The following is a 13717-nucleotide window of genomic DNA, read 5'->3' as shown; positions in this document are numbered from 1 at the left end:
GAATAAATTATTATTCAATCAATTTTGTACTTGCGGCCGACATAAACATGACTATTCTTCCATAATGCATACTCATACTCATATTTTTCCCATAAAGGTACATCATTTATATTCTATTGTGACATACAATTTGAGTATATTTTCATTTAGAATTTTCCATGCCGTGTCACCTCTCAAGAACCTCTCTAATAAAGAAGCTTTTAAAGTAAAGTACAAGGAAACCTTTTGTGTACCAACATGGACCCTGCTTGTAAAAAAATGATGGTTATTTATGTATTTCACAGGGGGCACTTCACCTACTACAGAAGTGCACCACATACTTGTAAAGCACCTGGCAGACATTCTGCACCAGTGCCTTACTAGGACATATGGTGGACAGGTGAAAAATGACTTCACTGGTTCCACTGAGGAGGGAATTCAGGTAGGTTAAACTGAGAAAACCTGAAATGGCATTTAGCAAGGATAAATTTGTTTTTTATTTTTTTATAGGTTTTTCAAATAGTGCCATGGGAGCTTTAATGACCATAAATAGTCAGGGCATCAAAGAAAGTCCTTCTGCTGTACAGTGTACCCATTTATTGTGTGTTTATTTAGTGCATATATTTTTTATGCAGAAATCTATTGCTTCAAGATACATCCTTCTTATATGTCAAGAAAGTCGCTTTTTAATTTTTCCTCACTAGAACCTTTGAATATTCTCTGGATCTGATGCACTTTATATGGGGTTTTGGTGTTATGTGATATATACTGTATAGTATTATACATTTCAAAAGCAAAACTGTACCTTTAATACTGTTCTAAAAAATGCCTCCCAGATAAACATTGAAAGGTGGGTTACTGTACATGAAACTTTTAAACAGACATCCCATAAATACTACATGGAATTAATAAAAATGTGTGTGTACTGTATGAATATATATATATATTATATAAATATATACATATACTAGAAATTAACATAATAATTAAACAAAATAATAAAATTGTGTTTTGTACATTGATCAAGATAAAAATAACCCAAAAAGGAAATACTGCATCTTATGTTATTTAGTCATCTGTGTCTTTCTGTTAGCTTCACTTACTGTAGGTGCCTGACTACAACAAAATAAGAACATAAGAAAGTCCTGCACATATTTTTTGTAGCTCAAACATTGTTTTTTATTGCTAACCCACAATGTCTTGATAAGGATAGAAGATCTACAAGAACAACCAAATCCCTTTTGTGTGTACTGTAACTTCCTGCATCTCCAAAATAATCATGTATTTTTCTTTCTACCTGATCCTTTTGCAATTATCACTTATGTTGAATTGTATTTGCTAAGTATGTGCCATTATTTTGTCTGAGTCTTTTTGTAAACCAGTTGGTGTTATTTATGTATTTGCCAGTCAAACTCTTTTAATATCATCAGCAAAGTTGACTAGTTTGCCAAACAATACCAAAATCCAGATTGTTTATGTCGATCAGGAGGAGCAATGGACCTAAAACAGACCCCTGTAGCACAACTCTATTCAGTTCAAACTCCAAGATCATGTCCTTAAGATAATAGGCTGTTTCTTGTTAATTGACCAGTTATACACCCATATCTAAACACCATCTTGCATTCCTACACTTCTAATTTGAAAATCAAATTTTTATGAGAGACTTTGATAATGGCATATAAATATGTCAGGTGGGTAGCTGCATCAGGATGCGTGTGCTGCAAAGGAACAATAGGTTTATTCCATGCTGAAAAGAGAAGAAAGAAAACACATATAAATATGTCATAAGCTTTAATTTTCTAATCTAAAGATTTTTTGACTGCTAGGAGAATTCTAGCAAGTAACTTAGACAAGATCTTTCTTTTCTAAACCCATGTTCTCTAACTCCTAAAATGTCCATGTTTTCTAAGTATTCTTTTAAATTATATCTATTATTTCTATACCTTTACCTGTGAAAAAGGTGAGACTCTTTGGATCAGTATTTTACTGAACACATGAGACTGAACAGTGGCCTACTGTACATTCACAATCAATAATTTTCAAGAAAAAGCTTCTATAAATACAGTTCTATGCAAGATATGGTGTACTGTACATTACAGAAGCCAGTTAGTTCAAATAATGATATCCTTATATGCTGACACATTTAATAATTTCCAGTCTGATACATCCCTTAATCAGATGTCTGTAGTCTATTGAATTAAATTAGACTCAGTGTCCTGTTGGCTTGGGTTAAGACAAGAGGTAGCTAATTTTAGGTAACTCAAATAAGTTCACTCTCCAAAGTGCCAATGCTTCATTGAAACAGCATTAATGCTAAAGGTCCCATTAAGGTAAAGGTTAAAAGAAGAGCGGAAAACAAATAGTTCTGTAGGTTTCAGAATAAATAAGGACTGGGAAGTTTATTACACCACAGTTGGAGAAGCATCAGGACCAGTTCCATATTTTCTACCCATTTTGATTTTAACTCACTGTCTCCTCATCTCTCTTCAGTTAAACTGGCAATGTGACTTTTCCAACAAACGTGACTGCAAAAAGTCCAAGTCAGGACTTAAACATTTCTACAAGATGCCAAAATGAAAGAGTGAATCAGTAAAGTGCTGAATTCTGCCCAAGATATTGTTTCTAAAACAGAATAAAATCTTGTTTTTGTTAAACGACTATGTTATTTTCACTTGATCAAAGAAATAGGACTGGACTCTCAGTGTTGACATCCTGAATATCCAAGCATATTTAGCACCAAGTTCTTCCCACCTATCTATCTTGCTGCCAGAAGACAAACTGCATAGATTGCTTTTATTATTTCCAGACCGAAATTCAGCCATGCATAACTTTGGCAGAGCCACATGACTGTCAAAACTAGCTGCTAGGAGTGAGGCAAAGCTCTCACTCCTCTCTGGCACTGGGATGCTCCCAGAACTGAACAGCTGCCAAGTTGGACCATGAACAAATCCAGCCAGCTCAGTCTCTTCAGTAGATTTGTTTAACTCATCAAGGATTTATTAATGACAGGTCTTTGAGTATAAAACCTTATGCCAAACATGTTTGATGTTTAGTTCATGTAGTAAATGCTTATTTACTTGTATCTGAGAATATAAATTAAATTAATCATATTTAATTATATAAGACTGATCAAAACTATGAGCTAGTCAATCTGTATTTTTCCCTCTAAAGTTAACTCTGATCTTTGTAATCCCTGAGTGAATGATCAGCCTTTCGCATTACAGCAGATCATTTTACAAATATATTATATTGCATTTGTTGTTTGCTATACATGTTTTGCTGTTATCAATAAATTGCATATTGTTTATTTAGGATCTGTGTGTGAGACTGTAACTTATTGTGTTTGATGGAGTCCTAACAGTCATCAAGTACTGTTGCAATTTACCTTTACAATTTCTGATTGTTACAGTAAATTAAAAATTCACTACACTACAAATCCGATACGATCCAATATAATAGGGGAATCGGAGTGTATCCCGGCAAGCAAGGGTCCAAGGCAGGGTACACCATGGACAGGAAGCTAGTCATGAGCAGACACACAGATACAAATGCAGACACCCACACACTCATACAAAGGGCAAACTTTCCCAGAGGGCAATTAATCTACTAGTATGTGTTTTGATTTTGTGGAAGGAGTAATTCTCACCATCAGATTTGCTGAAATTCACTTTCCAAATGAAACACATTTGGCGGAAGTATGATGCTTAAAGTTTTAAATAGTGTAGCATATAAGCTGACAAATTGGGAACAAAAGAACCGTAAAGGCAGATAATAAAATAATAAAAGATAATAAAGAGACATTAAACATTCAAGATTTTTCAGCTAAGGGAGGAACCTGTGTCTCACAGCAGAGCTACTGGAGAGTAAATGACAATCTGCAGGAGCAACATCTTACCCAAAACAGTAGTAAGGAGTAAGGTGGCAAGAGTGAGAGAGGATGTCAAACTAAAATATAAAATAAAATATATAAATATATATATTTTATATATATAAAATATAAAAGAAACAAAAGCACAAAGATTGTGTAAATTCTGTACTGTATAAATTCCAGGTATTCTATTAAAAGACAAATCAAGATGGAGAAAAATTGCTAACTGATTTCATAATAAGTATGTTTCATGTGAAAAATTTTTGTCGCTAATTATTGATAATAATCATGACTGAAAACCATCACAACTATATATTCCATGACAGATCATCATTAGGGGCTGAAACATAAATAGTGCTTTTGTTTGATTCAAAAACAAACAAACATTGTTAAAAAATAAAGATCACAGGAATAATCTCAATCTGCCTGACTGAAGACTAAACTAGCCTTAAGACTAAAAGAAGGAGATATGGCTAGAAAAGTAGGATAATTACTTGGTTTACTGAAAATATATGCATATGCTATTAGTTGCAAGCACAGAAAAAGAGGAACATATGCTTTTCACTCCAAGACTGGAAAACCAAGCAAGACTTGTACAAAATTTAAAGGAATCATTTGAACAGCCCCACAAAATCCTACAATTACTGCACAAATATGTCACAATGAAGGTCCATGAATGAAAAGTGATATGAAAATCATTAATAAAAACAATACACAAAGCAACTGTTTTCCTGGAATATTCGAAAAGGCAGGAAGAATCATTCAACCATTATCTGTGGTCTGATAAATCCAAAAAGAAACGTTTTCTAAAAAGAATGCAAAATATATTTAGGGGAAGAGAAAGGAGGATTCTCATACCCAGTGTGAAACATACTGGAGGTTGTATAATGGGATGGGCTTGTTTTCCTTTCCCAAGCAATGGTGACCTTTGTATTGTTGAAGGAAAAATAAACATTAAAAAGCAAGAGAATGTGGGCTCTCATATGTAACCAAGTGTAAGAAGGTTTATTGGACAGATTTATTGGACATTTATTGTCCTACAGTCAAGGACACAGAGTTTCCATCTGCCATCAAGGTATTTTGGAGTGATAAGGAGGCTAGCGGTGCAAAGTGGAAACAAAATTCACCTACAGATCTCAAAATAAAGAAAAGGCAAAAATATATCTGGACAGATTGTAGAAACTGGCATCAAAAGTAAAAAAAGACTGCATGCTGGAAAAAACAAAGCACAAATAAGACTATAGAAAGTATTTTCAGATATATTTGTCAAAATATGAAAATAGTTCTTGTATTTTAGCACAATTTTAGTTCAGCTGCACAGTGATAGGGGAATTGAAGTCTTCACTGTGCCACCTGACAGTGTTACAATGTAGTGCAGTCCTGCAACTGAAAACTGGGGAAAAATAAGAACGAGGTGCCAAATGTCACCACTGTACACTGCTGTGTATACCGCATTATAGACACATTGTGCATTAGATGCACTAAATGGCTTCATCTATACTGTAAGTGTTGCAAACCTCATTTGGGATCTGAGATTTTTTTTCCCCTTCCATACAATCCCCATTTGTGGAGTGACTGGGATGTTGTTAACCCATAGATATTTTCTTCCAATCAATCCCAATGAAATCTCTATCTCTTTCAAAATTACCAATGGCCTCCCAGTGGCATTCCTAACCAGTTTCCTACACGCTTGTCTGCTCAGGTGGAAAGGACAGCCCAATCTAGATCTAGGCCTGGGTGCCTTCTACTATAATGATTGATTTCACCATTCTTACCGAGATATTCGGTGTCTTTGAAATGTTTGTACACTATTATATTGATCTGTGCCTTTATACAACTTAATTCATGAGTTTCTTTTTTAATCTCCGTAGTCTCCGTGGTTGAATCTTTGCTTGACATTCACTAACTGACAGAGGGGCCTTACAGAGAAAAGGATATTTATTCTGATATCATGTGAATCATTAGTATTGCACATACTGTAGACACAGGCCACTTAACTGATTTTGTGGCAATTTAAGGTAATTTTGTGCTTCTAAATTAGTTTAGAATTACAACAGCATAGGATTTAAATACTTGTGCAGTCATTGTTTCTAATTTTTTTAATATTCATTACCTTTTTTAAACTTTTTTATATTTTGCTTTTAATATGTAGAGTAGATTGTGTATCTAACAAATATTAATTACATGCTTCAGATTGTGATTACTGCAAGCTTCAGAGCAAGAAAAAATGAAAAGTGTACATGGGTCTGAATACTTTTGCAAGGCACTGTACTTCAAGACTATGTAACATCTTAATGATTTAAAGCTGCATCATCTTTAGTCTGGATCTCAATCTCATCAGCTGGGTTACTGATTTCCTAACAGACAGAACCCAGAAGGTGAGAGTCAACAATGTTTTATCCAACAAAAAGAATTCCTCTACTGGGCCCCCCAAGGATGTGTATTGTCACCCTAGCTCTTTGTCCTATACACAACGACTGAATGAGCTATCACCACTCAAAACACATAACTTAATTTGCAGACGAGTGTCATTGTTAGCCCTCTGCATGCAAACTAGTGGAGCCACGGACCAACCGTTAATGAGTTTGACTCCTGGTGTGAACAAAACTTCCTCAAGCTAAATGTGTCCAAGACTAAAAACATGCTAATGGACTTCAGGAAAAACACCCACACTCCCACCCTAACCTACACTGGGGGTGATTCAGTGGAGCTAGTAGAACAATACAAGTACCTGGGGACAGTTCTGGACTCCAGGCTAAATTTCAAAGCCAATACTGACCTGTTCCTCAAAAAAGGACAACAGCTTTTTCTTAAGGAAGCTTAAGTATTTTAAGGTCAATGATTTATTGTTGATTTTATTCTATCGTCTTTCCTTGAATCTGTTCGAACTTTTACCTTGATATTCTGGTTTGGCAACATGAATCTGAACAGGTTGCCAAACAACAACAAACTGGGCAGGCTTGTGAAAATACGTCAGAAGGTCATTGGTGCTGATCTTCCAGCCCTCTCCTCCATCTATCATACACATGTGTTGCATAAAGCAAAATCCATTTGTGATGATCCTTCACACCCCTTGTTTAATAATTTCCAGCTACTCCCTCAGAAAGTACATACCGACTCCCCAACACCAAAACCAACAGATTTAAGTTCTCATTCATACCTGTAGCCATATCGTTACTTAACACTTGACTTTCTATCCAAATATATATATGTGTATTGTTGTTCCTGTTGTGTTTTGTTCTTCTGTCCATCTGTACACCAACCCTGCTGTTGTAAAACAATTTGCCCCCTTGGGGATAATAAAGACTCTCTCTCTCATCATGCACCTTCATTTCAATTGCTTCCCCATGGCCTCCCAAATGGTTTAGCCAGTAAAGGTGCCCATGTGAGGAACACTATACTCCGTATAGCAACCAGTGATATCTTGTTACTGTCTGAGCTACTGTACATTATTAGGCAAGTGTGATCAGGATTCTCCTGCCAGTGGTTTGAGGCAACTAGAGTATCCTTGGCTAGCTATAGTGACAGTGAGTTTCTGCAGCTTGTCAGGTGCCTGTGATCTTACAGTGTTATTAATAAGAGCTGTACCCATCCTACTGTACCTTTGAAGCTGTAGGTATTTCACTTGCACACTGTCTGCATAAGAGTGCATACGAGTTGGACTGTCTGACAAAAATGCAGATCACAGGAAATGTGCTGTACATGGTCTTCATCTCTTTGGCAAAAGCATCAGGTTGGCTGATTTTTACTTTCCTAGTTACATTCTCTCCATCTATGAATAATATCAAACTGGGGTTCAATTTTCTAGTCTTATGACAAAGTATAATTTTCTCTTGGAAGATGTGGTCACTGATGCTGTAAAAATGTTCTGAGATGATAACATTTTGTGTCCTAATGTTTTCGGTAAAATGTGTTATGTTCTTTACAAATGTATTTGCAGGGATATATGCATTTTCACTACATATTGTGCAGAAATGAAAGTGACACAATATACTTGTAGTATGCCTTATTTGTAGAATGGACAGAGGGCATCAGGAAGAAGCAGTGCAATACTCCGAGAAGAGTTGACATAAAAATGGTACAAAACTACGATCACACATTAAAAAGATCCATGCATCTGGAAACAAACATCTGCAGTATCACTGAAGAAGTGGATGGTATAAAATGTCAATGGGCCACACATTTTGCAATAACAGATTAAGACTGAATCAAGGAAACACTGGATCAGGAATGGATCCCAAGAAACAAGTAATGTCCAATGCAAAGAACACAGAAGATGAAGAAGAAAGATCTGGAACTTAGCTGCAAAATGAAGTGACAGCAGTTCATGCTTAATTTGCAGAGTCCTTTTTTTATTTTATACCCAGTGATCTCACTGATAAGAACCACGTTCTTTTACTTCATATACTATCATACAGTATATGATTTTGAAGATGGATTGAAAGCATTTTAATCAATATTTCAAAATATATTTTCTATAAGTCTTATCATTCTATTAGAATTGTTTATATAGTTTTAGAAATATTTTAAATTAGAAATGAGAAATTGTCTCATAATTATTAAAGCTTCTATTTTACTAACTCATAAAAAACAGGTTGCAGTAAATTCTAATAAGAATTAAGAACTACAGTATAAGAAAGACAACCCCACAAATAATTGCTGTATGTAACTGCTGCTGCAGATCTGTAAATCAAATGTTAGACTAGTGTTAATTAACTCTGGCACTCACATTATTATTAAGGCTCCATTAATAGATTTTCACTGGACCCCTGTAACAAATTCCATTTCTTAAGCAGTCTGCATCACAGCCTTGCAGTCCTATTCAAGATCAGAGCTGCAGAGCAGATTAAGCACTGACATGAAATCCATCACAACACTGCATTGCATTAAAATAGGATAGACTGAATAGTGAGCATGCTGATTGGGGAGATAAAACTGATACACTGCATCTTTTATGTCCTTAAAAGCCTTATCCTTAAAATGATAAAGATACAGTGCAACACATTATTGATGTTCTATGTACTGTATAGTATTTTAAAAGGGAAAAAAAACACAAAAAAATCATAGATAATCTGAATAAACTCAGTGAAAACAAAACAAAAAAAGAGTTAGAATGACTGTTCCTTATTTTTTACATAACATATTCAATATAAAGTACAAATTATGAAATTTGTTAAGTGCATTTATTTTTGTAACACGAAAGAAGAGGGTGTTCCTCTTGCTGTCAAGAAATCAGCACCTGTTTAAAATAGAAAGGTGTAAATATTTATTATAGCACCTGTTTAAAATAAAAAGGTATAAATACAGTATAATATCAAATAATACAATCATACTGTATATTTAAAAGCTATTTTAACATGACATATTAAAATACATTGCTATAGCTATTTATTTTAATTTTTAAACAATTATATTTATGAAGTGTATGAATTGGAATATTCTTTCCACAAAAACTACATTTTGTTTCACTGACTGAAAATGGTGCAGAAATTGTTCACATCTGCATCAGCATTTGTGCTTGTAAAATAAACTAAATCTTTTGTGGAAGTCTTCGAAGACCCACTGTCTCTTCAAACTATTTTTCTAGAGATAGAAATGAATGTAGTTGAAAAGTCAATATATTAATTTTCATATATCACATAACAAATAATCTAATAACGGTGAGATCTGTTATTAGAAAAAAGATTAATTACTTCAAAAGTATCACAAAGTATCATATAAATTATTTATGAAAAACAATAATGATAATAATTAAAAGTGTGGCTGGGGCTTTATACTTCTGTCTACGATATATTACATTTTAAAGACAAATATTGGGCTCTAACTAAGTCTGGCAAAATTACTAAGTAGTACAAGAAAAGTTCACTTCCCCTTCCCCAAAGCATCAGGTTGAAGTATAAATTCTGTACTGTACATGCATCATATTTTCTATCTAATTCTCAAATCACAAGGGACTAAAGTAAAATGTACTTTTTAAACAAATGAGTTTAGAACAACAAACCGAGTTTGTTTTCAAATAGTTGACCCTGTTAAAAATATTCAGATCAATATTTTAATGTGATTAAATAAAGCACCGTGGGGGTATTAACTCATAAACATTCCCCATTTTCTGTATTTGTATTTTACGGTTTAACTCACAGAATTTGATAAGATGAAGGGGCTACTGCTCTATAATATATAAAACATGAAAAAAATGAAGAAAGGAAAGGTAAGAATAAAATGCATGTAAAGCAGAATAAAACACATGAGAATCCTGAGTACAGGTGTACTCATAACTATGAGAGCTTACAGTGATTACAAAGATGTACAGGTATCAAAGAGACGGGATTACTAAAATAGTAATTCAAGATAACTTTAGATATCTTTACTCTCAGGCTTATTGCAAAATCTCAGAATAGTACTAGACATTCCAGTTAATCACAAGAAAATCATACAAGGTGACTTTGTTCATCTAAGTTTAAGAAATAAAATAATCATGTACTGTATAGGCAACTCCAAATACAAAGGAAAAAACAAAACATAAGCCTGTAAAAGTGAAATGAAAAGGAAAACGCGTATATGTTGAAAAACATGGCTTCAAAGGAAGTGTTAGAAAGAAACAGATGCCTGTCTTTACCTTTGGAATTACCGGTGAGGCTGTCACAGTTTCAGAGAGACGTGGGTATGTGTAAGAGCTGTATGAATGACCTTGTTGTGTTGATTTGAAAGCGCTAACTCCATATGGCAAGTTTGGTTCCTGGAGTCCAGAGCCTGATCTGGATCGCTGTCTTATGGCTGGTTGTGGACTGGTCTGGGTGACGTAGGATGACTTTGGTCGCTTTTCGTAATCTTCTCTTGAGGTTCTATACCCCCAGTCACTATCTGAGTAGTCAATTCGTTCACTGTGTATTGAGGACCTCGAGGGTGTGCCTTGAGGTTGCTCCCTGTACTCATGTGCAGAACTCCCAGAAGAAACCCTGTAGTAGTCCCTGCTGGGCCCAGCACTTTCCCCGGACCTGACCTTGGTCTCCAAGTAGGTGTGATAATCTGGAGGCATCTTGGAGAAATCTGATTTCTGCGGCATCGCATCAGGATAGAAAGGGTCCACTCCTCTTGTTCTAGTAGTGTGCCCGTTTTGCTTTGCTGTTCGGTAATGTTTCCCCCATTCCCCTTCAAAGCTACCCTTGTCTTTATAGGTCTCCCCAGGAAAGTCTTTCCAGCTGTCCAGGTCACAGGAGTACCTGGAGTAGTGATGGCTGAAGCCGTTCTCCTCCGGCTGCTGTGAAGTGTGGTTGGAGTTTGGCTTGTGTGAGGCAGGAGGGCTTTCTTTTCGTAAAGAGTTTGACCGTGTGACTGAAATGCTGTCAAACTCTTCCAGCAAGCCATTGATGGAGGAATCCTTCTGAGCTCTGTTTCCTCTTACAATGGTCTGTAAAAAATAAATAGAGATGTTTCAATTTCTAAGAAATAATATTTTAATTGTACTAAGAAATTTACCTCTGCTGTGCCATTAGTTCTTTTTTTTAGTCAAAAAGTAACTCACGTCTTTTTTTTGTTTGTTTCAATCATTCATTTATTAAATTATCTTTAAATATAATCTATACCATACCATTTACTCAATGTGCAGTGCTTTGGGAAGGAAAGTTGATGTAAGAGGCATGATTACTGATTAGTATGTTTTAGATGCATAACGAGAGTATTGTGTACCTGCATGAACAGTCACAAGGGTTTGAAGGTATTGGCTGACAGAGGGAATTTTGGCACATTGTTCATGTAGACCTATTTCAACTGGTGTTTTTAGTGGACAACTGTGTAGACACCTGTGAGCTGTGGAATTAATATTGTTTGCCTTTGGAGGTGGATCGTCCAGAAAATGTATTCCACAGATTTATGTAAGGTAACACAGCATATATACAGTGTGTATATATACATTATGCATAGATTGGTTTCACAAGGTAAAATAATATTCAGGAGAATCTTGGGTTAAACCAAATACTATCATTCCGACTGCCAGCTGTACTCATAACAAAAAATGTAGTCTTTACATAGCAAACAATTCCTTTTGAATCGTGCACATATACAACACATGCATTTTAAAATTAAAGTTTTCATCTTTCATACACTTTCAACCAAAATAGGAACTATAAGAATAGAACATACTGTAAAATACAACCATGTGCTTGGTAGGATTAAAAAGGTGACATGGAAATCTGTCACATTCTGTTTATTTTCATTTTTAAGAGTTCAGTTAACCATTACTTGTTCCTATTTGTTTTTTAGCCCATTTGAGAGGCATAACATAAAGCATGTTTGGTGCTTCTGAAATTTTAGTGGGCAAACCTGTGCATAAAAACTGCACTGTAGTAATGTACTTTAAAAACTCCTGCCCAAAGTCTTGCATATAGAAAATACCCAGGATTCCCCCAGCCCAAGATGAGACAGAGTAGCCTGTTTTACTGGGGACAGGAGAGCATGATAATTCACTCTGTCATTTTACTTCGTCAGTCCGAAAGTAAATGAAATATAATTGTTGCATAAATCGCAAGGTATCATACACATCATTATGGGGCTAAATGGTAAAAAATAACAAGTTGAGTTTGTACGTACAAATGCTCACTGAACATGTTTTTTTGGTGTGAATATCAATGAATGTGGAAAGGATGCTTTAGAAAATAAAACAAAGGTTCTATTATTTTCGTAATGCAGTCTGCTGTGATGTTTTTTATTATACAACCTAGGATTTAATTATGTTGTTGGCTGCCTGTCACTCCATGATGAATGTTGTCTTTAGAGTGCAAATCTTTTTTCACCTAACAGGCAATATATCTGGGCTTCGTAACTGAAGTGAATCACATACTGTAGATAAAGAATTATAAGAGTGAAGCCCAGCTTCAGTTTTTGAAAAGAAGAAAATGCACAGCAATTGCTGATTGGAATGCATTAATACACTTGACATTTACAGTATTACACTTAAACAGAGCTACTTTCAATTTGCTGAAAACAAAAAACCACATTGCTCATGCCTCCCACCCTATGTTAAAAGGATTGATGCGAACAGTATGAGTCACTGGGGCTTTTTGCTGCAAAAGGGAACACTGCATTAAAAAAACTCAGCTGATGGTATCGCCACACAGTCACAAAAAAACAAATGTGAAATACAGCATGGTTATTTAAAATAAACATTTTTCAGTGCATTTCTAACCCTTTATGTGTCAACAACAAATACTGGCTGTGGTAGACACATACATTCCACGCAAACCCAGACTCCTAATTAGTTTTCATTCAAAAAGTAAAGCATGTTGGACATATTGGAGCCCGTACACAATATGTCATGGAAGCTAGATAAACCTACCGTCTAATTTACAAATGAAAAAACAAACATTTATGAATGTTAATCACAAACACGAAATTCATAACATCACAAAATCGGTCAGTGTTTTCATAATAATAAAAACAATGTTCAAATAGGTATTGACAAAGACAGGAAATGGTCTGTTGAATATGTCCCATAACAAAAAAAGGTTGCTAAAACACGTGTTCTTAAGCAATTATTTGAATTTATAACAGAAATGAAGTAAATATGTTCAATTCTTTTATTTTATTACATTACAAATACACATACAGTGTTGACAAGTCACTCTTGATTTCGAATGTTGTTGGCACACAGATATAGAATCACCAATGTCTGCCGACTGCTACAGGCTGACCTAGGAGGGGATATGTGGAGCACAAACCACTTACCTTAGCAGTAAGGTTATCCGCAGCACTAATATTTTATTCCATTGACTTGTTCCAATGAACTGTAGGTTACGGTGCAGGCATTAGTCAAGGCAGCAGTATCATGTGCAGTGCAAGGTGAAACTGCAGAAATAGTTAAGAGTTCAGGAGAAT

The 13717-nt window shown here is 35.1% G+C and overlaps 1 protein-coding gene across 4 annotated transcripts in view; it reads right to left on the bottom strand.

Annotated features, from left to right (window-relative positions):
- pak5 (p21 protein (Cdc42/Rac)-activated kinase 5) overlaps positions 1-13717 on the bottom strand; it is a 118111-nt gene that overhangs the window by 26051 nt on the left and 78343 nt on the right. For all 4 annotated transcript variants that reach the window (XM_088625568.1, XM_088625567.1, XM_088625569.1 and 1 more), the window contains one exon: positions 10464-11255. In XM_088625568.1, coding sequence (XP_088481694.1) covers positions 10464-11255 — 792 coding nt within the window. The remainder of the gene's footprint in view (positions 1-10463; positions 11256-13717) is intronic.

The sequence above is a fragment of the Lepisosteus platostomus genome, chromosome 3 (genome assembly GCF_059453375.1).
Source record: "Lepisosteus platostomus isolate fLepPlt1 chromosome 3, fLepPlt1.hap1, whole genome shotgun sequence".
Taxonomy (NCBI): domain Eukaryota; kingdom Metazoa; phylum Chordata; class Actinopteri; order Semionotiformes; family Lepisosteidae; genus Lepisosteus; species Lepisosteus platostomus.
The sequence above is the reverse complement of the archived record's forward strand: the minus strand, read 5'-3'. Positions and strand labels throughout refer to the sequence as shown.